The sequence below is a fragment of the Orycteropus afer genome, unplaced genomic scaffold (genome assembly GCF_000298275.1).
Source record: "Orycteropus afer afer isolate SDZICR_OR568_19922 unplaced genomic scaffold, OryAfe1.0 scaffold00001, whole genome shotgun sequence".
Taxonomy (NCBI): Eukaryota; Metazoa; Chordata; class Mammalia; order Tubulidentata; family Orycteropodidae; genus Orycteropus; species Orycteropus afer.
The window spans coordinates 4,143,050-4,168,659 of NW_006921588.1; the positions used below are offsets into that span (position 1 = coordinate 4,143,050).

Genomic DNA, 25,610 nt, shown 5'->3' on the forward strand with positions numbered 1-25,610 from the left:
AGCTGACTAGCCACCTGCATTTAACCGTTGCACTACTAGGTCTCCTTCCGAGTGACCATGAGACATAAAATAAATTATGGATGGCGTTCAATGAATAATTTATACCATGGTTTTATATATCATCATTTAACCTCACTGAATGGAAGAATCAAGACTTAAAGATTAAGTTTGATGCTTTTGCTCAAAAGACACTTTATAAATTGCTCCGGAGTGAATGAACTATGAAAAGGTACATAAAAAATAATGAAAACTGGTCATTCTATTCTAATTTAGGACTAAAGAGATGTTTAACAAGAGGCTAAGACCATGACTGTAATTTGAATTTTATAATAGAATGGTCCAAATATGAATGTTTCAGCATCATTTTAATTTCAGTATATGTATAATGTGAAATCAAACACATTTTAAAAGCCAATCTCCTAGAAGCTTAGGTTCTCACCTTTATAAACTTATGAGAAGAGCTATCTAAGTAAGTTTAATTTCGGAGAACTTAGAAATCAACTCTTTGGGAGTAATGATATTTAAACCTTAAAATTTTAAAAACAAAAAATAAAAACAAAAAAATCCTATTGTTACTGAGTTGATTCTGACTCACAGCAGCTCTGTAGGACAGAATAAAACTGCCCCATAGGGTTTGCAAGGCTGTAATCTTCATAGAAGAAGACTAACACATCTTTCTCCCAAGAAGTGGGTGTGGTGGGTTTGAAATGCCAACCTTCTTGGTTAGCAGTCGAGAGTTTCACTACTGTGCCACCAGTAAAATCAACAAAGATTTTGAAAAATTAAAACCCATTTTAGAAATAGCAACATACATGTTTCCTTCCAAACCTTGGTTCAAAAAGTTAACAAGGCCAAAAAGTAAAAAAATAAAAGTCCCAAATCGTGAAGCAGAGACTGATACTGAAGAGAACACACACAATACAGGCAGACAAATCAAAGATCTTATTCTGGGGCCATTCATAGAGCCAAATATCTAGAAACAAACAAACAAAAACAAGGACAATAGCTACATATTTTGCACAGATTATGTGTATGGATGTATGGGGAAAGTTAACACATATAATTTACACTTACTTTCTTTCAAAGGTTCCAGGGTATTTTTAGGGCTACTATATAACTGCAAAATTGACTTTTAACTTCACTAGTTTTTAATAACTGTGGCATATGGTTAGGAACCAAAACCAAACTCACTGCCGTCGAGTCAATTTGACTCATGGCAACCCCTCCTTGGGTTTCCAAGGCACCATCTCTGTGGAAGTAGATGGCCCACTCTTCTTTCGAAGGAGTGACTGGTGAGTCTGAACCTCAATCTTCTGGTTAGCAGTCAAATGGCACAGTCTTAGGCACTATGCCACCAGAGCTCCCATATGGTTACTTAGTAGAAAGATGCAATTAAGAAGTTTTAAATGCTCATCAGACAATCAGTGTGCCAAATAACTTGCATTATTAACTACTGCCAATGCTTCTCATAAAAAAAAAAAAAAATACACAAGTTTCTCCAAACAAAAACACAAACCAGACTAACCTCATCAAATAGAAAAGGGAAAAAAAAAAAAAAAACCAACTGTAAATATTAAGAATAGAGAAAGCATGGAACTAAGTAACTTGGAGAAGAAGAGTCCTTTGTCTAAAACTAAATTGTTAAGAAGGGAAGTTTTCTTGCCTTTAAAACAAAAACGGAGAGGATGGGGAGTTTGTACCAGAAAACCTTTGAGATTACTTTCCAGCTCAATTCTATGAGTCTACAAAAATACAAGATACATGATGAATGAAAGTACATCAATGATCTAGAAAGACTGAACTATGTTTTAAATATAAAACAAATCCCTTAGTAGTTTACACTAAGTTCCTTCTGAAACTAAATCCCTTAAGAAGACAGTACAGGTGAATTTCTAGTATACTCATTCTACTCAGTATAAATTCTACTGGCACACACAGTTCTAGTCTAAAGCAATATTACAATATTCATTTGATTTAGCAATGTGTTGTTTTCTACGTTTTAGCAACAACAGATAAAACAAGGTTATATAGTGAATAACATCAATTAACATTCTTCCTCAGAAAGAACCTGCAAATAGGGTTATTTTAAAATAAACAAAACAAAATTTATCAAATGGAAAAACAACAAAAAATTGGAGAAAAGTCTTTATTTAAGTGCTTCTATAGTTCAATAAAAAATGCTGTCCTCCAAGAGCCCCATCAACACTATTCTGTATTTTTAAAATTATATATATCAAAAGAAGTCCTTCAGTGTCTAGTTTCTTTTCACGATAGCCTCAGAAGTCATTAAACATATTAAACATTTTAATAGTATCTTCATAAATGATCATCTTTTCTAAAGTTAAAATTCCAATTGCTTGCTTGTTGTACTTAAAGTGTTACGAGTTTCACCAAAAAAAAAAAAAAAAAAAAACAATAAAATCAGCTTAAAATAAATTTATTGTACAATACAAAAAATAGGCAGACTAGAAAACAAGTACATTATTAAATATACAAAGCAAATGAAAGAAAGCTGAGTAACACAAATGTTTTAATCCAAACACTAAGATAAAATGTACAACATTTATGCTGAAAACAAAGTATTTCAGGAATAATTTGCATTTCAAATGAAATGTTAATGATGCAAAAAAAAAAAAAAAAGAAAGAAAAACACATGCTAACTTCTAAATGCTTGAATATCAAGAATCAGTAATGGCATAAAAGAGATTATTAAATCGGACAATACTGAGTACTTTTCAGGAAGTTTATTTGAAAAGGTATTAAAAATACTGAAGGACTCGAGTTAAAGTCCTTAAATCTGGCAAAATTTTTCTTTCTTTTCTTTTAATATTTGGAACCTATTCACAATGCCTTCCTCCTTCCATTTATACCTTCCTCCAATGAAAACTAATAAAAGTCCTTTTTTTTTTAATTTCTACATTCTAACATTCTATGAACACAGTATTTATAAGCATGTGTTTAAGCATTTAGCAGTACTATAAATTAACAACCTAACTTTGAAATCTAAGCAAATATGCACACAATATGAAACATTAAATATATAACTTATTCAGAAGACAATTTGCTTTATTGTCTTAATAATAGTCATTTAAGCACATTTTCATTTTATAAAGTAAAACTAACCTTTAAATAAAATAACAAATAGCTAGAATTCAGAGCATAGGGGGAAAATGAAAAGCTTCCTTTCTAAATTATTTAGGCATTCGCTTGCCCAAACCACAAATGGCTATGATGGAACTAATACAAATGTGACACTGTCCAAAGCTACAGCAGTGTCAAGGCCACAAAGAAGCATCATTCTACTGTCGATGACCCAACCAAATAATCCAGTTAGGATGTATATCTGCACATCAGAACATTCAAGTAACCATGAAAACCTTGGTAAGATGCTCTAAAACACCTAATTATTTAAATATATAAATTTAATACTTAAAGTTAGCCCCAAAGGCTTTTTATCTGCACCTTTGGGAGAGAACTTCTGTTTTTAACATCATAGTCCCCAAACTCAAGATATCAATATGATCAGGATTTTCTCTATGTATATTTACACTAGTATCTAGATTACTAGGGAAATCTTTTTGGCCACACTGTATTTACTTTTACAGACTTTGCTCTACCTACACATGCCATGATCCTAAGAAACTATCACGTTTTCCTTCTAATCCCCACTCCACAAATAAAAAATTTACAAGTTCAGAAATGAATTAAAAAACAAACAAACAAAAAAACTTTGAAAGAACTACGGGGAAAACCAGAGAGGTACATGGAGGGAGGAAGTGTGAATAGTTCCTACAGAATTTTTAAACCATTTTGCCAGGACAGACTTTAAATGCTGTGAATTATTATTTGAAACTGTGTTGTGTAGAACCCAAAGTTCTTCTTTTAAGAACAAGCTTTGATTCTCAATATTGCATCCTTGTAAGCAAACAAAAAGATTCAAATCTAACAGATTTGAGTCATACACTTACTACCTTCAGACTGATTTCATTCATTTCTTAAGTACTCTAAAAGAATTCAATTAGAGCAAACTTAGAGATGTTATAAGTTATTATAAAAGAACTATTACTAGCATTTAAGAAATTATTAGGATACTAAAATTATTAAAAGCTAAAAATCAAGACTTGTCATTCATTCTTAAATATAACATAGAAAAGGTTAAGTGGATAATATGAAAATAAAATTGTTCAGGTGAAATTTTCACTTGAAGACACTGTCTTTTCCTTCTAACTAACCAGTATAGCTTTGTAACAATGTCACATCTGAAATTCTTTGGCTGGAATGTCAATAATGTAAAATACTCCTGTACATGGCAATTCTGACAGAACACATAAACAAAGAAGTTGCAAAGTAAAAAAAGCAAGAATATGAATTATACTTACAGGGTTAAATAACCAAACACTGCTTGGTAAAATTTTAAATGAATGTTAAAAAATTTAAACTAATGATTAAAAATGGTATAAATGTAAATTTGCCCTAATTTTAAAATTTAGTGCTATTTTAAGTAACTTAATTTGGGATTCATCATTTTCTCTTCTTTAGTTATATATTTAGCATAGCATTACTTTCTATTGCCATTATAGACATGTCAATTTTAAAACTGGAAAAGGATAAAGAAAACTAATAAAACTTCTGAGTTAATGTGTTTTAAATCTAAGAAATCATAATTTCTATTTCTATTTTTAAATGAGATTATCTGACTACAGTCTAACATTTTAATTGAGCTGAGAAAAAATGAAAATTTTTCCTTTCCGTATTTTTTCTTTAAAATAAAGCAATTTGCTTTATTTATTTGTACATAGTTTTTTAAAGACCAACAAATCCACTTTTTAAACTATTATCTTCACACAAAGATTAAAAGGACAAAAAACTTTATGGCTCCAGCACTCAAGGTTGAGAACACAAAAAAACTCAAATAAATATTTATTGTATGCAAAAAAAGCTAAAGACCTTTGCAAGCTTAAATGAAGAATACTCTGAAACTAGAACTCCTTTCTTTAGCTTTTCTCTCCCAGATTTTCCATTCTATATACTACAGTTGTGGAGATGTCCTCATTTGACTCAGGTGACACTTTTTTCCATACTGTCTCTTTTAAAGCAAGTTCTTGTTGGAGACTTTCATAGTCCAATGGTCCAAAGGAATGCTAGTTGTTCAAGCAACATACATAATTTATTAGTGCACTTGAGTGAAGAAAGGTTCAAACTACAAAACTGTATTTTTCAATGAATGTTATTAAAATACGTTAACACTTTGACCCACCACCCATTTGAATTTTGTTCCATGTTACTCATATAGACTTACATGGAAGTTTCTATTCTGATGGGCTTTGTGTAATTCTCATATGTTATCAGAAGTTACTTAGATTGGAATTATTGACAGAAAACTTTACTTAGCATGTATTAAGAATATTTTCTAGTTACAAGTGCCTCATGTTAGCTTCAAATTAATTAGATAATTTTACTATATTTTTCTATATAGGAAGCAAAGGAACTGAATTAAAACTCTCAATACAAGTCCCCTGGTCCAATGAACTGTAAGTCCACAAACTCTTGTCCCTGAAATTTAAGTCCTGACTCTTAATATTAATTCCAAACAAACAAACAAACAAAAAAAGGAGTACATAAGTACAGCAACATGAAGCTAAAACTACTTACAATAAACAAATATGATTTTAAAGTAAGAGCATCAGGAGTATTGCATTAAATACTTTTGACAGGAAAGTTACTTTATCTACAGTGGCCTACAAAATGTATTGATGAGGCTTCATACGGTCTCTCACTATAAACTACTACTATAATATAGTAAAATAATCCCTCTCTCCATTTACATATATACACACACACAGGAGATAAGGAGTCAAACTTCAATTCAGAACTATAACTGACAAATATTAAAAGTAAAAACAAGACTTTTTGTTTAGCTAGATTTACAGCTTTAGCACTATTCAACACAACTTTTTTTTTACATAGAATTACTTGTAAAAATATTGATTAAAATAACAGAAAACAAGGAAAAGAGGACCATGCTGCTAGGCTAACCAGCTCTAATTTAAATACTAAAGCAGCAATATTTAATATCTATGTACTTATACTAGTCTAGAACCAAAGGTAAAAAATTTGGTTATCCTCATTTGTGATCAGCAAAGATACATATGAGAACACTAAACAATTAAGCTAAGCTTTATTTAAGCAGTCAAATCTCATTTTCTCTCTGTTAAAAAAGTATTACATAATATTTCTAAGTAAGAATTTTACTTACCCTTTGATCACCACCTTCTCTTCGAGGATCAAGTTTTTTTGCAAAGTGTCTCAAATTATCATAATTATGGAAATTGCACAGAGAAACAAGATCCTGTAAACAATTAAACAAAACAAGTATGAGAAGTTCGCTATTCATCAGCTATTATTTATTTATATTTTAAAAAATTGTGCTAATACTGTCCGGGTTAACTGTCTCATGGAAACCACTGCTGTATGTCAGAAAGCAGCATGGTGCATTGATTGACAAGAGATCTGAAATGAGTATAAGACACATACTAGTTTTGAAAATACCACTTAACCTAGACCTCAGCCACTCACATTGTTTAACTTTCATATTCTATAAAATGTGATTATAATAATAAACCAAATAAAAGAATTCTTCTATTAAAATATATCTATCTGCCCAATAACTGTAAAGCTTCCTAACAATATAATATTCTGGTTACAATCTACTATATATGCAATCCAATGTTACTCTCTAATTCGTAAACTTTTAGAAAACTGAAAAATAAATTTGAATTTGCATTGAAAAAGTCTGAGGAAAGATTATGGTATTCAGTACAGACTCTAGATCAAACCAAACTAAACACATTGCCATTGAGTCGATTCTGACTCACAACAATCCCCATTGGGTTTTCGAAGCAATAAATCTTTACAGAAGTAGAACCGGCCAGTCTTGCTTCTGTGGAGTGGCTTGTGGGTTTGAACCACCAAACCTCCCGGTCAGCAGTCAGATGCCTTAGGCACTGTGCTACCAGAGCTCCTAGACAGACTCATAGCAACCCCTCCTTGAGTTTCGGAGGCAGTTATCACTACAGAAGTAGATTGCCCCATCTTCCTTACGAGAAGTGGCTGGTGGGTTTGAACCGCCAGCCTTCTGGTTAGCAGTCAAGTGCCTTAGGCACTATGCTATCAGAGCTCCCAGACAGACTCTAGAGAGCACTAAATATAAACTAAGCCAGATACTGAAATATTAGCAAGAATGACTGACAACATAAAATAAAGAACTAATCAAGAGTAGCAACATTTCTATTTTTTTTTTTATCTATGAAGACTATATAATTTTTTTTTAATTGTGCTTTGGGTGCAAATTTACAGAGCAGAATTTATTTTACATTCAACAGTTCATGTACATTTGATTTCACACCCCAATTACCAAACCCAACTCTCCTCCCCTCCCTCCCTTCCCTCTGACCGCCCCTCCCTGTGCCTTTCTTAACTATGCACTCCTGTCAGTCCACCTTTCCCTCCATGTGAACGCTGCCCCTCTGGTGCCCCACGGTGGGTGCATCGCCCTGAGTTGGGTATTCTGCACGTAAGTCTTTCTGCTGGGTTTTGTTGTTGTTGTTATGTGCTGTTGAGTTGGACCCAACTCAGCAACCCCTCCTTGGGTTTCTGAAGCAGTAAGTATCACTGCGGAAGTAGACTGCCCAACCTTCCTTCTGAGGAGTGGTTGATGGGTTTGAACTGCTAGCCTTCTGGTTAGCAGTCAAGTGCCTTAGGCACTACACCACCAACATTTTTAAAAACAATCCATTCCTTTTGATTACACCTCCCTTCCACTTGTAATTAATATTTACAATTAAATTCCAGCAACGTGTATAGTGGCAGGGGGGAAGAGTGTGTCCATGACCATGTATAGGTTTGGCAGATGATGTTTCTACATGCATATTTGTATGTGCTGTAAGAATTTCCGGGTGTACAGTAGAGCTAACAAGGGGTAAAGTTCTTGGCCACAACCAGTGATCCTTGAGGGAGCAAGTAGTTGGACCTGTGGGCTCAGGACCATGGTCACAGGGGATATCAAGCTCAATCGGCATAATATACTACAAAAAAACATTGTTCTACATCCTATTTTCATGAATAACAACTGGGGTTTTAAAAGTGGCCACCTAGATGGGTCTCTCCTCATTCAGAGTAAAGAGAAATGAAGAAAACCAAAGATACACAGAAACAATTAATCCAAGGGACTAGTGGAACATACAGTCCTCAGCATATATAACCATGAGACCAGAAGAACTAGATGGTGCCTTGCTTTCACTGTCAACCACTTGGAAAGGGATCAGTGCAGGAGATCCTGGATAGAGTGGGAGAACAGTGTAGAACAAAACTCAAAATCATAAAAAACAAAACAAAACAGAAAACCAGGTTTACTGTTCTGATAGAGCCTGGTTAGATCCCAGAGACTACGGCCCCTAATTACCCTTCAGGTCTGGAACTGAACTCATTCTTGTGGTTTCTACCAAAACAAAAAACATGCATATGGTGTGAACACTTACACCAAGTAAATACACTCTTTGCAGCAATCAATCGTGGGAGAACAGAGAGGGGCAGGAATGCATGGGAGAAAAGGACACAGAGAAAAAGTAACTATGGGGAGGAAGTTGTTGTTGTTGTTATGTGCCGTCGAGTCAAACCCGACTCATAGCGACCCCTCCTTGGGTTTCCGAGGCAGTATCACTACGAAGTAGGATTGCCCAACCTTCCTTCCGAGGAGTGGCTGGTGGGTTTGAACCGCCAGCCGTCTGGTTAGCAGGCAAGTGCTACCACTATGCTACCAGAGCTCCCTGGGGAGGAAGTAGGAAGAGATTTATTACACTGTGGAGAACTGAAGTCAAGGTCATGAAATAAAATGTGTGTGAAATGCTGTATGGAAAAAATCTGCTCTGTAAACTTTCATCCAAAAAAACAATTAAAAAACTAAATCAGTTCCTTTTGATTACACCTCACCTCTACCTGTAATTAATATTTAGAATTAAAGTCCAGCAATGTGTATAATGGCAGTGCCTATTTCCTCCAAATATATATACAAGAGTAAAAATAATATATAATATAAATAAAAATATTCAACCAGATTAAAAGTGATAGAATAGACTGTAGTAATTCTTAAAAATAATTACTTCTCCAAGTTTAGAATCTATTGTTATGCTTTTCCAAACTACAACAATGAAATTTAAAACATCAAACAAATACTTTTCTATGAGAAGGGTTGTACGAGAGCTTTCTGGTACAGGCCAACCAGGTGCTCCTGAGAGCCCTGTGACCACCTAGTAACTGGAAGACAGGCAGCGCTCCAAGAATGAAGCAACCACAAAAATGGTAAAAAATAGAATCAATAGATGGCTCAACTTATTTGATCATTATTTTCATTAAGAAAATATGCTTACGTGACAGAAATGAATTCCCTTAACACTGTTGCCCATTTTGTCCAGAGGAGGGGACCAGCACATCATGCCCATGACATTGGGGACAACTAAAAGAATGCCCCCAGCAACTCCAGATTTTGCAGGAAGACCAACCTAAAAATAATTTGGGGAGGGGATAAAAAGGACATTCATGTCAATATTTGAAAATAAAAAAAGGCACGCCCCAAAATAGGGGAATTAGCTAATAAATTATGATATACACCAAATAACAGCATTCCAACATTAAAAATAATGTTGGAGATAAATATTGTAAATGAAAAAGTTATAAAAACAGTTTGATATATTTAAAGTATAGAAATATAATTTGAAAGATACACTCCAACAAGTTAAAATAGATTATATCTAAATTAAAAGGCTATGATTGTTATTTTATTCTTCTTGACTATATTTTCTAATTGTTCTAAAATAAACATTCATTGGTTTTAAATATAAAGTTATTTTAATAAAATAAATAGAAAAGAATGAGAAATTATTCCTTCCCAAAAGGTTATTTGTGGTACAGTGCCAGAGAAACATCTAAGGAACAAAGATAAAATGGCTATTCAAATGAATCCTTCACAAAAAAATCATAAGGTTACATTATTCAAAACATCTGTTACATTATGTAACAATTATGATAAAAGACAAAATTTATATCACCAGGGAAGTGTTCATTAATGGATCACTAACATTTACACACTGAGTACCTCTCAACAGAAGTACACCTATGAGGCAATCTTGCATAAAACTTAAAAAAAAAAAAAAAAAAAAAAACCTGAATAGGATTTTTCAATTTACAGGACATACAAAGGACAATAGAATGGATGTAATTAGCAAAATCTAGACTGTGGTAAACAGGATAAATGACCTAGTTTTTTCAATCAAAAATACAAGAGAAAAAAAAAAAAAAGTCAAGTAAGAGCTACTGGATTAAAAGAAAACCAATGACAATGGATGGCCTTTTTTTTTGTACAAGTCAAACAAATTATAAAATGTAAGACAAATTAAGAAATATAAACATTACATTTTGAAGACATAAAAGCTTAATTTTCATTTTAGAGTTTTTGAAATATGCAGTAACAGTGTTGCAATTATTTTTTTAAAAAAGACCCTTTCATTTAGAATTACATACTGAAATACAATGAGTCAAGGAGAGAAGCAGGTGTGCACATAGACGAAATAAGATTGGCCATGTAACGATAACTAATGAAGCTCAGTAAAGGATGCATTGGATTTGTTTAATGAATCTATTTTTGTATGTGTGAAAATTTCCAAATTAAAAGAAAAGTTTTGGAAGTGTATTATAACTTGACATTAAGCAAAACAAAGTCTACACATTTCACAAAAAGCCCATCATAGCACAGTGGTTAAAGAGCTCGGCTGCAAACCTAATAGCTGATGGTTCCAACCCACCAGCTGCTCCATGGGGAAAAAATGTGGCAATCTGTAATGCATAAAGATAACAGTTTTAGAAAACCTACGTGGCAGTTTTACTGTCCTATGGGGTCACTATAGTTGGAACAGACTTGTGGTAAGGGGTTATACACTTCACAGATGATGAAAGTATGACAGAGATTAAAGAAGTACATTTTTTGTTAAGTTTCAGCTTTAATATACTTTAAGTCCTTTAAAACATCTCTGGTTGTACCCAAGATGTTAAAAATTACATCTATGCCAAGATCATATATAGGGCTGGCAAACAATGGGCCTATAAGTTCATGTGAATGATCAGAATTCCTAGGTGTGTAGTAGAGCTGACAAGGGGCAAGGTTATGGTCATTACTTGGTCACAGCCAGCTACCCAGAGGGACCGAGTAGTTGATCCTGCGGGCTTGGGACCATAGTCGCAGGGGACATCAAGCTCAATTGGCATAACATACTATACAAAACATTGTTCCACCTACTACTTTGGCGAGTAGCTACTGGGACCTTAAAAGCTAGGAAGCTGCCATCTAGATGCAACAACGTGTCTCTCCTCGTCAAGAAGAAAGAAGAAAACCAAAATTAATGGAAACAACCAGTCCTAGAGACTGGTACACCATCCGATCTGCAACCTATACAACCATGAGACCAGAAGAACTAGATGGTGCCCAGCTACCACTGCCATCCACTTGGAAGGGATGTAGGAGATCCTGCATAAAGAGGGAGAACAATGTGGTACAAAACTCAAAATCATTTGGAGGCAAAAAAAAAAAAAAGAAGGTGGGGACCAGGTTTGCTGGTCCAATGGAGCCTGGTGGAACCAGTGAGACTATGGCCCCTAGCTGCCCTTCAGGTCTGGAATTGAACCCACAACTGTGGTTTCCAGCCAAACAAAGTACAGGCATGTGAGTTAAACATTTACCTCAAGTAGACACACGCCCTGGAGAGAACAATCATGGGAGAAGGAAGGGCTGCTTATGCACAGGGAGATAGCTCAGGGTGCAAAAGAGTATGAAGGGATGGACACTGGGAGGAGGTAACTATGGGGAGGAAGTGGGAGGGGAGCTGCTGCATTGTAAATTTTGGTCAATGTCATGAGACAAAGTATATGTGAACTGCTGTATGAAAAGTGAATTTACTCTGTAAATCTTCACCCAAATCCTAATAAAAAAAAAAATTACATCTATGAACTCTTACTTCACTTAAGGAATTCCTGAGGTATGTAATTACTACAATACAAAAGATTAACAATTGAAAATACTGTCTGTATTAACTTTATATACATTGTAATGCCATAAAGATAGTAGTGATGAGGGTCTATAATTTAAATCTCAAGTTCTTAAGAATATCTGGGAGACTGCTTAACTATGTTATCTAATAATTGTGTAACAAATTAACCTTAAAAACAGTCTCTTTCAAAAATTAATGTATAGTCTTAAGAACAAAGTTCAAATTGCATTTTTAATAGAATGAGTGCAGACTAGTTTCTTGACAGAGAAAATTAAGATTGAACAATTACTTACATGGAAAGCAAACTGCCCTGAAAAATCATACATGCCACAAGAATGCATCAAACTCAGTGTATTTCGAACTGCTTCAGGGCTCAATACTCTTTCACCAGTAATTGGGCAGAAGCCACCATTAGCCAGTGTCGCAGCCAGCACACTGGCTGATTCACAAGTCACTTCAATGGAGCATAGCTAAAACAAAGAAATGTGAATTCTAAATATTTAGGTCCATGTTACTGTTAGTATTAAAATTTACACCTAAAATAATATACTTTATCTGCTATTTCACACAAATCTGAAATCTTTACTCCAAAGGGATTTTATATAATTTAAAGAGATTCCAAAGATCTCAACCGGCCAAAGTTCTAGCTCCTTCATTATCCTGATTGGCCCAAAGGTTAATTTAATCACAAAAGAGAAACACCATTTAAATTTCAAAGATCATTTCCTAATTTACTGTTGTTAGGTGCCATCAGGTCAGTTCTGACTCACAGCAACCCTATGTACAACAGAACGAAACACAGCTTGGTTCTGTGCCCATCCTCACAGCTGTTGCTATGTTTGAGACCACTGTTTCAGCCACCGTGCTAATCCATCTCATTGAGAGTCTTCCTTTTTGCTGACCTTCAACTTCACCAAGCATGATGTTCTTCTCAAAGACCTACATAAGTACATGTTTTTGCTAATAAAAAGAAATTTGAAGAGCATTTTCACTTTTAAAAAAAAAAAAGGTGAAAAGTAAAAATCCTGTTGGGCATTTGTTTTGCAGTAAGTATTAGAGAGGCAGCACACACACTGAGCAGCATGAGTGGCACTGCTTTCCACAAACTACACTCAGCATCAAACTACCACAGATTTGAACTGTGTCTGAACACTGTATGTTAGTGTTATTTAAGGCTTTTTAGTTTATATGTTATTATTTGGTAGGTTGGGCCCGGGAACATTCACATATTCTCCCATATAAATTATTGTTACTTGCATCTTCACTTTAAGCCATGTTAAAAAAAAAATTACTTGCATAAAAAAATTAGCATAGTATGCTAACAAAAATACTTTGGTGGAAGGGCACAGTTGGCAAAAAACAAAGCAAAACAAACTCAAATAATATGCAGGTTATTTGTGTAAAAACATGATAGTCCAGCTTCTTGGACTATTCGTTCAGCATACAGACTGATTAAGTTTGGTGAAAGGATGCAACCCCAACGCACATCTTTCCTGATTTTAAACCACACAGTAGCCCCAGTGTTCTGTTCAAACAACTGTCTCCTGGTCTTTGTTCAGAGGTTCCACAAGTGCACAAGTAAGTGTTCCAGAATTCCTATTCTTTGCAGTGCTATCCATAATTTGTTATAATCAACAGAATCAAATGTCTTAGTATAGTAATAAAATACAAATAAACATCTTTCTGGTATGCTCTCCTTTCAATCAAGATCCATCTGACATCAGTAATCGTACCCATCTGAATCTGGCATCTGAATCTGGCTTGAATTTCTGGCAGTTACCTGTCAGTGTACTGCTGCAACTATTTTTGAATTATCTTCAGCAATATTTTACTTGTGTGTAATATTAATATTGTTTAATAACACCCACATTCTGTTGATCACCTTTCTGTTGAATGGCTACACATATGGCTCTCTTCCAGTCAGTTGGCCAGGTAGGTTTTTGAAATCTTTCGGAGTAGATCAGCAAGGGCTTCCAGCATTCCATCCATTTGTTGAAACACCTCAATGGCTATCCCATCAATTCCTAAAGCCTTGTTTTACACCATTGGCTTCAGTGCAGCTTGGACTTCAATACCATTGGTTCTTTCTTGATCATATGCTACCTCCTAAAATGGCTGAATGCTGACCAATTCTTTTTGGTACAGTGATTGTATATTCCTTCTATCTTCTTTTGATGCTTCCTGCATTGTTCAATATTTTACCAATAAAATCCTTCAATACTGCAACTCAAGGGTTCAATTTTTTCTTCAGTTCTTTCAGCTTCAGAAATGGTTTTTCATAAGGTGACATACAATGAATCTGACAAATCCCACCTTTAGTGGTACTTTCTTGATATGATAATGTTCAGTTAGAAACACCCTTCACCAAAAAGTAAAGTATGGCTTCTATGGCTGTCTCTTCACTTTTGCTCTGAAGTATGAAAATTTCATAATAGATTGGTAGAATGTAAGCTGTAATAGAAAAGCCCTAGTGGTGCAGCAATTAAGTATTTAGCTGCTAACCAAAAGGGTGGTGGTTTGAACCCAACAGCTGCTCAGTGGGAGAACGATGTAGCAGTCATGTCTATAAAGATTTATAGCCTTGGAAGCCCTGTGAGGCAATTCTACTCCATTATACAGGGTTGTTACGAATCATAATCAGCTTGATGATAGTGGATTAAGCTATAGCAAATTTAAATAAATATACAAAAATGAAAGAAACTGTAACATATGAAAAAAAAAATTGTGGGTTAGGGGAAAAACAACTACTGGATAAAAAGAATGAAAGTGATACTATACTTCAAACAGTACTTTACAGTTTACAAAGTAATTTCACCTTGTGTTATCTAAATGTAATCCAAGGTATTAGGTCAGGTGTATGCCACAGATAATGAAGCTATGCCTCACTAATTAAAATTAGGTCACATGGATAATAAGTGGCCAAGCTGGACACTGAAATTTTATATTGATGATCTTTGAATTCACATTCACGGTTCTTTACACTGAGAGCATGAGTAGATTTACACACTATTTTGTTTGCTCACACTTTTACTATTTAAAATAATCTGAAAGAGCACTGGATGAGGAGATAGATATATCTGGTATATTTCTAGTTCATCCCTTATTTGGGAAGGTGACAAACTGTGACCTGATTTCTATTGAAATTTAGTTATCAACCTCCCTTTCATCTTCTGTAAGATTAAAGCACCTTAAATATAAAAGGAGATAGGTAAACGTAAGGTAAACTAGAAAGTAGCAATAATGTAGCCTACTATAGCATTATAATAGAGACATATCATTGTAGTGTCACCAACTATATGAATTCTACAAAAATGAATTGAATGGAAAACATGGGGGTAGAAGTGTTCAGAAAGGCTATCTTAAATTGAGTTCAATACCATAGAAGGTAATTATGTGAGTGTCCACCCTCCAGCAATATGGAGAGCTACTCTACCCGAGAAGAAAACCTATTGTGCAGAAATGAACTAAACAATTTTCTTAATACCAGTTAAGCCAAGATATAATATTAATAACCAATTTACAAAAGATAACAAGTTGGCTAAGAAAATGCCACTTTCCAAAGCTGAAAATAAGCCCTCTGATAAAGCAGCAAACAGCTTTTCCCAATACAACATAGCTTAGAGGAAACTAATTTCTGGGACTATACATTACTTTTGACATTTCAAATACAGTGTTTCAGAAAAATGTTTCCTTATTACATTCCATGACATGAACTTTTAGGAGACATGGTTACTGGACTGTTTCTCATGAGGGTATCATTTTGAAAGTCTATGGGGGAATGTATTTTCTCTTGTCCTAGAGTCAAGGTTTCAGAGACATCTATATTCTGCAAAATGTGACATACCCATTTATATACTCAGTTCATATAGTTAAAGTAAATTACCTGAAAATAAAAGTCTAATATACCAACCATGTCTGTTCCTTCTGGAAAACACTGAAAAAATAAAAAAGGCAGTTAAAAATACAGGAACACTGGAGGAAAAAATATATGCACATAAGTAAAAGCAAAAGTGAAGATTAAATAGAAAATGTATACAACTGTTTCACTTTCACTGAGAGTAAAATAGCATGTAACCTATATAAAAGGGTATAACCTTGAAATAACTAAGAAAAACAAAGTAAAATTGTATCACATCATATAAACTGTCGTTTAAATGACAATGATAAATGGATGCTTACGTCATATATCATGTTATTTATTGGACCAGACACTTCAAAAAAATCAAGTAATCAACAATAGATAGGCATGATACATTTGGAAAAAAGCATTAAACATCAAGCAGAATTTGCACTAATAAGGCTAGTCAAATATTTGAAGTACTGTTACATAAAAATCAATTTAATGAAACATTAACGATTTGATAATGCTAATTCAAGATTGTTTTATAAAAACTTCTGCACTATAATAGTAACAAGTAGGTGCTTATAACGGCTTTTGTTGAGTTCTCAGCATATACACTTATACATTTTATTAAGTAAGAGAATAACTTGAAATAGAAATAAAAATATTAAAACCTTTTTTTCTTTTAAGTAATATCCTATTGCAAAATTCCGATCTCCACTTTCTCTTTCAGACTGAAACCTGGGGAGGAAAAATAAATTGTTCTTTTTATTATTTACTTTCTGTAAAAACGTAATTATTCTGCAGTTTAATTTGTATAGCACAGTACAATATAAAGAATACTAAACTGGTCAGAAGTGCTGGGTTCTTGGTCCAGATCTGTCAAAACGCTACTTATATGGCCTTAGGCAAGTATTTACTTGACAATTCTTTCAGCCTTAATTTTTCTCAGCTGTCAAAGGACTGAAATGAACACAATCTAGACCTTTCTAGTCTTCATATTTTATGAATAAAGAAGCTAATTTAAAAATTATCAAACATACCACCTTTAAAATACTCGAAAAACTGCAAAATCCTCAGAATCCCCCAAAAGTATAATAAACAATCAGTCCCAACTGAGGGAATCCATGCAAATTCATCCAGACAGGGGCACACGAATTAGACTTTCAGGACCCACTGGATTTACAGATTTTAGGCAAGAGAGAGTCACTGAAGCAGCAAATTCCAAGTAGCCAGAATGAAATTATAAAGGCATAAAAGACAAAACACTTCATTGAAGAGTAACAAATATTCTGATGTACCTGGAACATAAGATTCCCAGAGAAGACAGGGCAGACATGAAAGTAAAAGAGGAGACTGGAACCAAATCATCAAAACTGATAAATACCAAAGAGTATACATGGCAGCAGACTGCCTACAAAATAAAAGCCAGATGGCTTCCAAACAGATTTTTATCTTAGAAGGATACTCTGACATCAGTTTGGGAAAGAGGATAAAGAAAGGATGAGTGAAGTATTAGGAGATTACTATAATGACAGCTGCAGAAAGCCTGAATTCAGGCATTGGTGGCAGAAATGATGGAGAGATATCGTTAAACATGAGAGCAGCTGGGTAAGTTTTCCAATCTGACTGGAAAGAGAAGAAAAAGGGTGAAGTCTGGTACAAACCTACGAAGAGGATCCCTGGAGCTAAGAGCAGTTTGGAAAGAAAGACACTGAGTTTTGATTTAGACAGATGTAAGTTAGTGGTATCCATGACGTATCAACATACAAGTGGCCAAAAGGTGTGGGCAGAAGTGTAGGTGACACTCTGTATACTGACCACAATACCAGACCATCAAAGTCCATTTGAACTTTACATTTCAATATTTCTATGGTCAGAAAAAGGAGTCCTTGTGGTACAACAGTTAAGCACTGGGCTTGGTTCAAACTCACCCAACGTATCCATGGGAGGAAAGACCTGGCAATCTGCTCCCAAAAAGATTTCAGTCTAGGAAACCCTATGGGGAAGTTCTGCTCTGCCCTACAGGGCTGCTAGGAGTTGGAGTTGACAGTACATAACAATAACATGGTCAGAAAACAATGTCAGAAACGGAAAAGTCCTTGGAAATGTGTCAGTCTGCCATATTTTGTTTCACACATTATTAACACAGTATAGAAAAAGGACTAACTACTCATGACAGTGCCTGGCACTTAGTTCAGTTGACCAAACACTACATGAAGTGCTTATTATCTGCCAAATAACAAGGATACATACAGAAAGGAGACACTCTGTCCAGGTCCTAAGCAGGTCAACATATTAATGGTGGTGACTGGGCAAAGAAATAGAATAGATTCAATAAAATATAGTAATCTGAGAGCACCGAAGACACAGGATGAGATTAAAGGAGAATATCTTAGAAAAAATACTTAAGCTGATGAAAATAAATTGGTCAAGCAAATAACCTGAAATATTCTGTTTCTTGAAACTTGAAGCAATAAAGACAAAACCTATCTTAGTCCACATTCGTGTCGAAAGCATTTAACCTTTGTCTAACCACAAGGAAATACAAACTCACTGCTAAAGTTGATTCTGACCTACTGCAATCTTACAGAACCGAGCAGAATTATCCCATAAGGTTTCCAAGGTTGAAATCTTTATGTAACTGCAGAATGACTAGTGGGTTCAAGCCACCAACTATTTAATTAGCAGCCCAGTGTTTAACCACTGTGCCACCAAGGCTCCTTTGCAAATCATTAGACAAATCCAGAATGAGTAATATGCACCCACTGCCCACATCTGGCCTCCCACCTGTTTTTATTAAGTTTTATTGGAACACAGTCTCATGTAGTCTGTGATTGCTTTTGTACTCTAACAGCAAAATTGAGTACTTGCAATGAGACCACATGGTTCATAAAACCTTAAAATATTCACTATCTGGCCCTTCACATAAAGTTTCTATGAGACAACTGGACTGCATGCTTCAAAAAAAAGGCCATTTAAAAAGTTAAAAGCAGGGATGTAGGGCAGGGGACATTGTTCTAGTTTAAAGAGACTGAAGAGACGATCAATAATGCAATCCATGACTCCTGATTTGTTCCTGAATTAAAAAAAAAATAAAAGTATAAAAGATGTCTAGTTGTACCAACCAGAGACTCCTCTCAAAGCGTAGCCTGGGCCCTGGTCATCTTTATAAAGCAGGGCTGCCAGGACAGTACAGACTTTTATGTGAAAGAGGAATAAATGTCTATCTTGTTTACATCATTAGTTGGGATCCTTGTCAGTGGATAGGATGAGCAAGACAAGTGGTATGAAGGAATAGTCTTCTTTAAACCAAACAACAATTTAGTTTCACTGTTGTTGTTGTTGTTATGTGCCATCAAGTCGGATTTGACTCATAGCGACCCCTCCTTGGGTTTCTGAGGCGGTATCACTACGGAAATAGATTGCCCAACCTTTCTTCCAAGGAGTGGCTGGTGGGTTTGAACCACCATTACACTCTTTTAAAAAACTGTCTATACGGGATCAAATTGACAACAGCAACTGGAAAGGTTAGACAGGAAGCTTAGGGAGCAGCCAGTTTATGTCAATGATGGAGGAACAATTTGGTAAAAGAGGTTCAGAATGGTTGCAAACTTAAAAGAATGTAATTCATGTTACTGAAGTTTACATGTAGAAATTGCTGAAATGGTGTATGTTTTGCTGTGTGTATTTTCAACAACAATAAAAAGTAAATTATTTAATAAAAGAGGACAGTTTGGGACAATAAAATATTGATTACTATTATATTTTTAAATCAATGCTAATTTTCTTAAATGAATTAATGGTATTAATGGCTATATAAGAGAATGTCCTTATTCTTAGGACATATGTGCTGAATTATTTAGGGGTTAGTGTCATGATGTCCACAACTTCAAGTATTTTGACAAGAAAATCATATATGTACGTGTATATTTATGTAAGGTGGCAGAGTGGTTAAGTAGCTTGGCTGCTAATGGAATGTTTGGTGGTTTGAGCCCACCAGCCACTCCCTGCAAGAAAGATGTGGCAGTCTGTTTCCTGAAATATTGCAGCCTTTGAAATCTAAGGGCAGTTCTACTCTGTCCCATAGGGTCACTCTGTGTTGGATTTTACTAGACCATAACCAGTATAAATGAGTACGTTTATATGTACATACTTAATGTTTATGTAGAGATACTCATATTTATCTTTTAAAGAGAGAGAGAGAGAAGCAAATGAGACTAAATATTAAGCAGGTTATATAAGTCAAAGCTATATAAACATTCATTATTTATTCTTTAACTCTTCTGTAAACTTGCAAGTTTCACAATAAAAAAGTTGGAATAAAAGTTACAACTGGGGTAAACACCAAAAGGGATAAGAGAAGTAAGACAAGTATTATAAGCAAAGGAAAAATTGATAAATGTCAGTAATTTCAGGTACAACTGAGGTCCTTTCTATGATTACCCACAAGAATTAAGCATTTTTAAAATGTTTCCCTCAGGTAATTAAGTAACTATTTTACTCTAATGATCAAATTTTAAATAATTATTATTTATTCACTGAAGTCCTAGGACTAACAAGCAGATTAATTCTAAATACAGTATATATGAAGGAGTAAAACAGCATCAAAAATGAAATTCTATTCATGTAAATGTTCTCCATTAATTTGAGTTGTCCTGTTCCACTATTAAAAACTGAGTCACAAATCAGACTTACGTTGCATTACTGAATCCAACATATTCATTACCAGCCATCTTATTCAAAAACTGCATCACCTATAAAACAAAAAGTAGGAAGTATCAGTAATCAAAAGACAAATATACAAAGACTGTGGCATAAAAATTCAATTCTATATTCTACTTACGTAGTCAAATTTCTCAGCATTATTTACTCCTTGCTGCAGAGAAATGAGATATAAATATATTAGTATAGGTACCACTATAGTTAAAATTTTAAGCTAGTATAATATCAAACTACTACCATTATAATTGACACACTGCATTAGTACTTTTAAATCTAGGAAATAATTCTAAAAGTAATTTAGTATTTACATAAACTCTTAAATGTTCTTTCATTAACACCAATGTTGAGAATGGATCTGACTTACAAAGGGAATGCTTTATTTTAAGTATATCTTTACCCAACCCGAAGTTACAGAATTTGAAGTATAAGTTACCCCAGTCTGCTCATCTTTCATAACAGTATATGATCTGCTAGAATGTACACTTTTATTTAATTTCTTATTTTAAAAACTTAAAATAAAGTTTCACCCTTAGAAAAGAATAAAGTACACATACATTATAATTTTCAATTAAGAACAATCTACCGATATATATATACATATATATATATATATACACACAAAGTTATGCCATTATTAGTGTTAGAAAAATGAGTTATGCTGTAAAACTAACTAATCTTTTACCATTCTAATATACACAAACATTCTGGGCATATTTAACTAGTACAGAAAAGACTACCCTTAGTATCGCTCACTTGTTACAATGATATTTGCACTAAAGAATTAAAATTTATATTTTATAGTCTCTAAAACATTAGCTACAATTATACTTCTTGTTGTTGTTGTTATATGCCATCGAGTCAACCCCGACTCATAGCGACCCCTCCTTGGGTTTCCGAGGCGGTACCACTACGGAAGTAGGATTGCCCAACCTTCCTTCCGAGAAATGGCTGGTGGGTTTGAACCGCCAGCCTTCTGGTTAGCAGTCAAGTGCCTTAGGCACTATGCTACCAGCATTATGCCAATTCAAATCATGGAAGATGTATTGTTTCAACACTTCTATTTCTGACACGTTAGCTACTGCAATTGTCAATAAGAACAATCTATGTTCAATCTATGATCAGTTCAAGTAACCAAATGGTTTCATTTTACCTCGGCGAAGTTTACAAAGCAGTAAGTTGTAGATCTGAAATCAAACGTATTAATTGGTGATATGCACCCAATAGAAACAATACATCTCTAATTTTTTAAAAAGATTTAAGATAAAATAATTTGGCAAATAAAGTGTTAATTTTTAACTTCACCCTCAAAATATCCAAAACATTTACACTTTAGATTTTTATTATGTGGGTAGGGGAGTGGAACCTGTAACTAGACTATTTAATTATATTAAGCCAGGTTCATTCTCCCCTTTACAAGTTGTGTCTAATAATCTATGAAACCCTATAAATCAATTTATTGGAGAAAGGATGTGTAGTCACACATATACAATCAATAACTGAAAGAAACTATACTACATCAGCAAAATCAGGCATTAACAAAGCTTAAACAATGTAAGGTTAATTTAGCTTCCACTATAGTGTAATCACAATCTATATATTTTCCCTAGAGCATCTGTTGACATATTTTAACTTTTCTTTCCTTATAATACACCAGAAATAAAAAGGTAGAAATGTAACTCCAAAGCTGTTCAATGAAAAATAATTAAAAGAAGAAATTACCAACTTCATTGAACTGTTGCAGTTGTCAAAATATTCCATAGATCCTAATGCTGTAAAATATGTAACAACATTTAAACCACAAAAACCTTTTTAACCTTTGAAAACGCATAAAAACCAAAAGCCAACTCTTCCGGAAAAGGATGTCAGCATTTGCATTGGGATGTCCCATGGATTAATTACAGATTATACAGTTAATCAATGCAAAATAAGCAAGTTACATTAAACTTTCATTCGCTGACCGAAACTGTTCCCTGTAAAACTAATAGTAATTTTCCTTATTTAGCCATCATGTACAATATGAATAATAAAAAAAGCAAAAGCTATTTCAATTCTAGGCTATGGTCACAAACTTCGTCTATTTTTTTGTTGCTTACTGAACTACAGCAAAATTAACTTATGCTTCTGTTTTGTTTTTAAGAAACAACTGGTATTTACACCAATGTTTGCCATTATGTAACTCAAAATGCCCTAGGCAGATTATGGGACAAAATAAAATATTTGAATTACTGTGTCTTAAGAAAGCCTCTCCCCAAATTTAACTTGTTTACAAGTGATGGCACTTGATTAACATTCATTCTTATAATCTATCTTAGAAGTGGCACTTAATAAAGTGTTTTTGCCTCTTTAAAAGATTTCATGTACCACAAAGATATATGAGATCTAATTACCAGTTTTAAATATTGTCTAATTTTAATTTTGAAAAATTTACAGTAAAAAGTTTACTTGCAAAGCATACACACGTATGAATAAACAGAATTCCCCTCCCCCAAAAAAAACAAAAACTATAAAATCTTTATCATCTAGTGGCAAAAGGTACATAGAGGCTGGTTATACTAACTTTTCTTATTTTGTATACTGTGGTGGTGAATTATTCGTATATTGTGGTGATGAATTTATGTGTCAATTTGGCTATGATGGTTTGGCAGACACTGGACAAAGAGTAATTTGCTCTTTCAAAATGTAATGTTGTATAATCATCCTCCATTTTGTGATCTGATGTGTGTAGCCAATCGTCTGGAAAACCAATGATTTCCTTGCGGATGAGGCTTGCATCCAATATAGCATGTTCTGGCAAAGCTCACTCTCTCTGACTCCTGCAACCGACCTGTCATCCTCTGAGCTCTAGCTCATGAGCCAGGAGAAGCCTCCAGCTTGCTATTTCATCCATGGATTTGAGACTTGCCAGTCTCACTACTGGTGAGCCACTTCCTGGAAATCAATCTATCCATCCATCCATCTACATGCTTCATTGATTTTTCTCCTCTAGAGAACACACTCTAAGACATCTATGTTTGAAATACATACAAAATTATGTATTTCATAATACAAAATTGAAGGAAAAATATTTATCAGTAATTTACCACTTTAATGTATAAAGTTTTCATTTATAGTGTTTTCTTTTCCCTTCCAAACAGTGATTTTTACTTAGCTCATGTTTTACCAGTGGATATTTTCTATTGCTAGAATGAAACTCAGTTTTTCTTCCTATTTTTAATTTTTACAGATGTATAAGCTGAGAAACCTTGCTTATAATGTGTAAGTAGATGAAGATAAAGTTTTGTTACAGCATTGCCACTCTGTTCTTTAAATGTCTCATTATATGTCAGAAGTCACAGAGAGATCCTCCCTCAAAAATTGACTTAATGTTCTTAACTGACAACTTAATTCTCTTCAGTTTTGTTGAAACTAAAAACAATCTGATATAAAAAAGATTAGTTATCCAATCATTACAGTCATTCATACCCTCAAAATTGCTTTCTTTTGTTGGTGCCCAAGAGGTTTTTACAACCAGAAACAGTGCACCACATAAAAATTTAGGATGCAAAAGTATGGTAGCTTTTGGAAAATGGAAGGATATGTGAACCAAAGGAAAATCAATTATAAGAAAGAGCACTATAGGAAACTGGAAATATGGCAACTGATTACCTTAAAATTATCAATTTCTTTTCACACTCTGGAAAGACTTCATGCCCCCAAGGAATATGTGTATCCCAAACTGAAGATCATTCCATAAGCATTACTAAATGTATTATTTTAATTTTGAATAAGTTAGCAGTAATTTGCAATAAATATAGTAGCAAATCTTTAAGAGAGATTAAACTGGAAAAATGTATTTATTGACATTTTTAAGTTAATCACTGAAATGACTTTTAAAAGCAAACTAACTGGTTTATTTGAAAAGAGTAATCAGATCCCAGTACTAGAAATAGATTTATTTTCCTATAAGTATCTCCTCTATCATGATATAGCATTTACATTCTTTTGAAGAAAATTTTATGAAGACGTAATATAGAGCCACCTGAGTTTTAACACTGGTTATTAAAAGAAATTAATGTCACTATCTTAAAGTATTTTACAATGTATTCATGAATTGATTCATGGATTTATACATATAATACAGATTAAAACATTATTAAAACTATTGAAATGAGACATACAAACAAATTTAATATTAAAATGGCACATTTAAAATGAACATAATCAGTTATTTTGTATATAAAGCATTTGATTATGTTAATATAGAGGTATAAAAGCCAATTAAAAGTTTGAAATTAATACAAGAGGCAAAAGAGATAAGTGAAAATGATCTTATAAAATACTTTTAGTTTCATCTTATCCCAGAAATGCCTTAATATTAAAAGCAGAATTAAAGTAGGTATTACAGATACAAAAAAATGTTCTAGATCTAGTATTTTCATAGATCAATATTATTTCATGAGGGGAGAAGAGTAGGTTAGGAAAAGAAGAAAAAAAAATACTATTTCATAGATTAATACCCTACAATAAAACAGAAAAATGAATTCTTTTGGCAATAAATTATATGCCTTTCATAAAATCAAAACAAAACAAAACCCTCCAATATTCCAATTGTTATGCAAGTCCATAAACTAACACAGTCCTATGTTCTGAATGCTACCCAGTCTAAGGCACTGCTCTCTACAGCCAAAACCTTCCGGAGTTAGGCAGCTGATAAGCATGTCTAACAGGTTATTTTCAATATGGTCAAACTGATCATTATGTAATTAAACTTGACTTGATTTCCATGGAGCATCATTATCCACTACTATCCCTGGAGATAGCAGTGTAAGAAAAAAGAAAAGAGAAAAAAAATAGCTCCAATTTAAACTCTCAATTTTCAAAAATAGTTTTCATGAAAAAGAGCAAGCTTCTTCAAATGACAAAAACTGGCAACCACAACTAGAATAAAGAGAGACGTACATACAGAAGAC

The 25,610-nt window shown here is 33.8% G+C and overlaps 1 protein-coding gene across 1 annotated transcript in view; it reads right to left on the reverse strand.

Annotated features, from left to right (window-relative positions):
- The window catches only part of GLS (glutaminase), an 84,721-nt gene that overhangs the window by 23,262 nt on the left and 35,849 nt on the right, over nt 1-25,610 (reverse strand). Inside the window, exons 8-14 of the mRNA XM_007942042.2 lie at nt 20,783-20,815; nt 20,635-20,693; nt 16,611-16,677; nt 15,979-16,029; nt 12,389-12,565; nt 9,426-9,557; nt 6,257-6,349 (exon numbers count right to left, since the gene is read on the reverse strand). Coding sequence (XP_007940233.1) covers nt 6,257-6,349; nt 9,426-9,557; nt 12,389-12,565; nt 15,979-16,029; nt 16,611-16,677; nt 20,635-20,693; nt 20,783-20,815 — 612 coding nt within the window. The remainder of the gene's footprint in view (nt 1-6,256; nt 6,350-9,425; nt 9,558-12,388; nt 12,566-15,978; nt 16,030-16,610; nt 16,678-20,634; nt 20,694-20,782; nt 20,816-25,610) is intronic.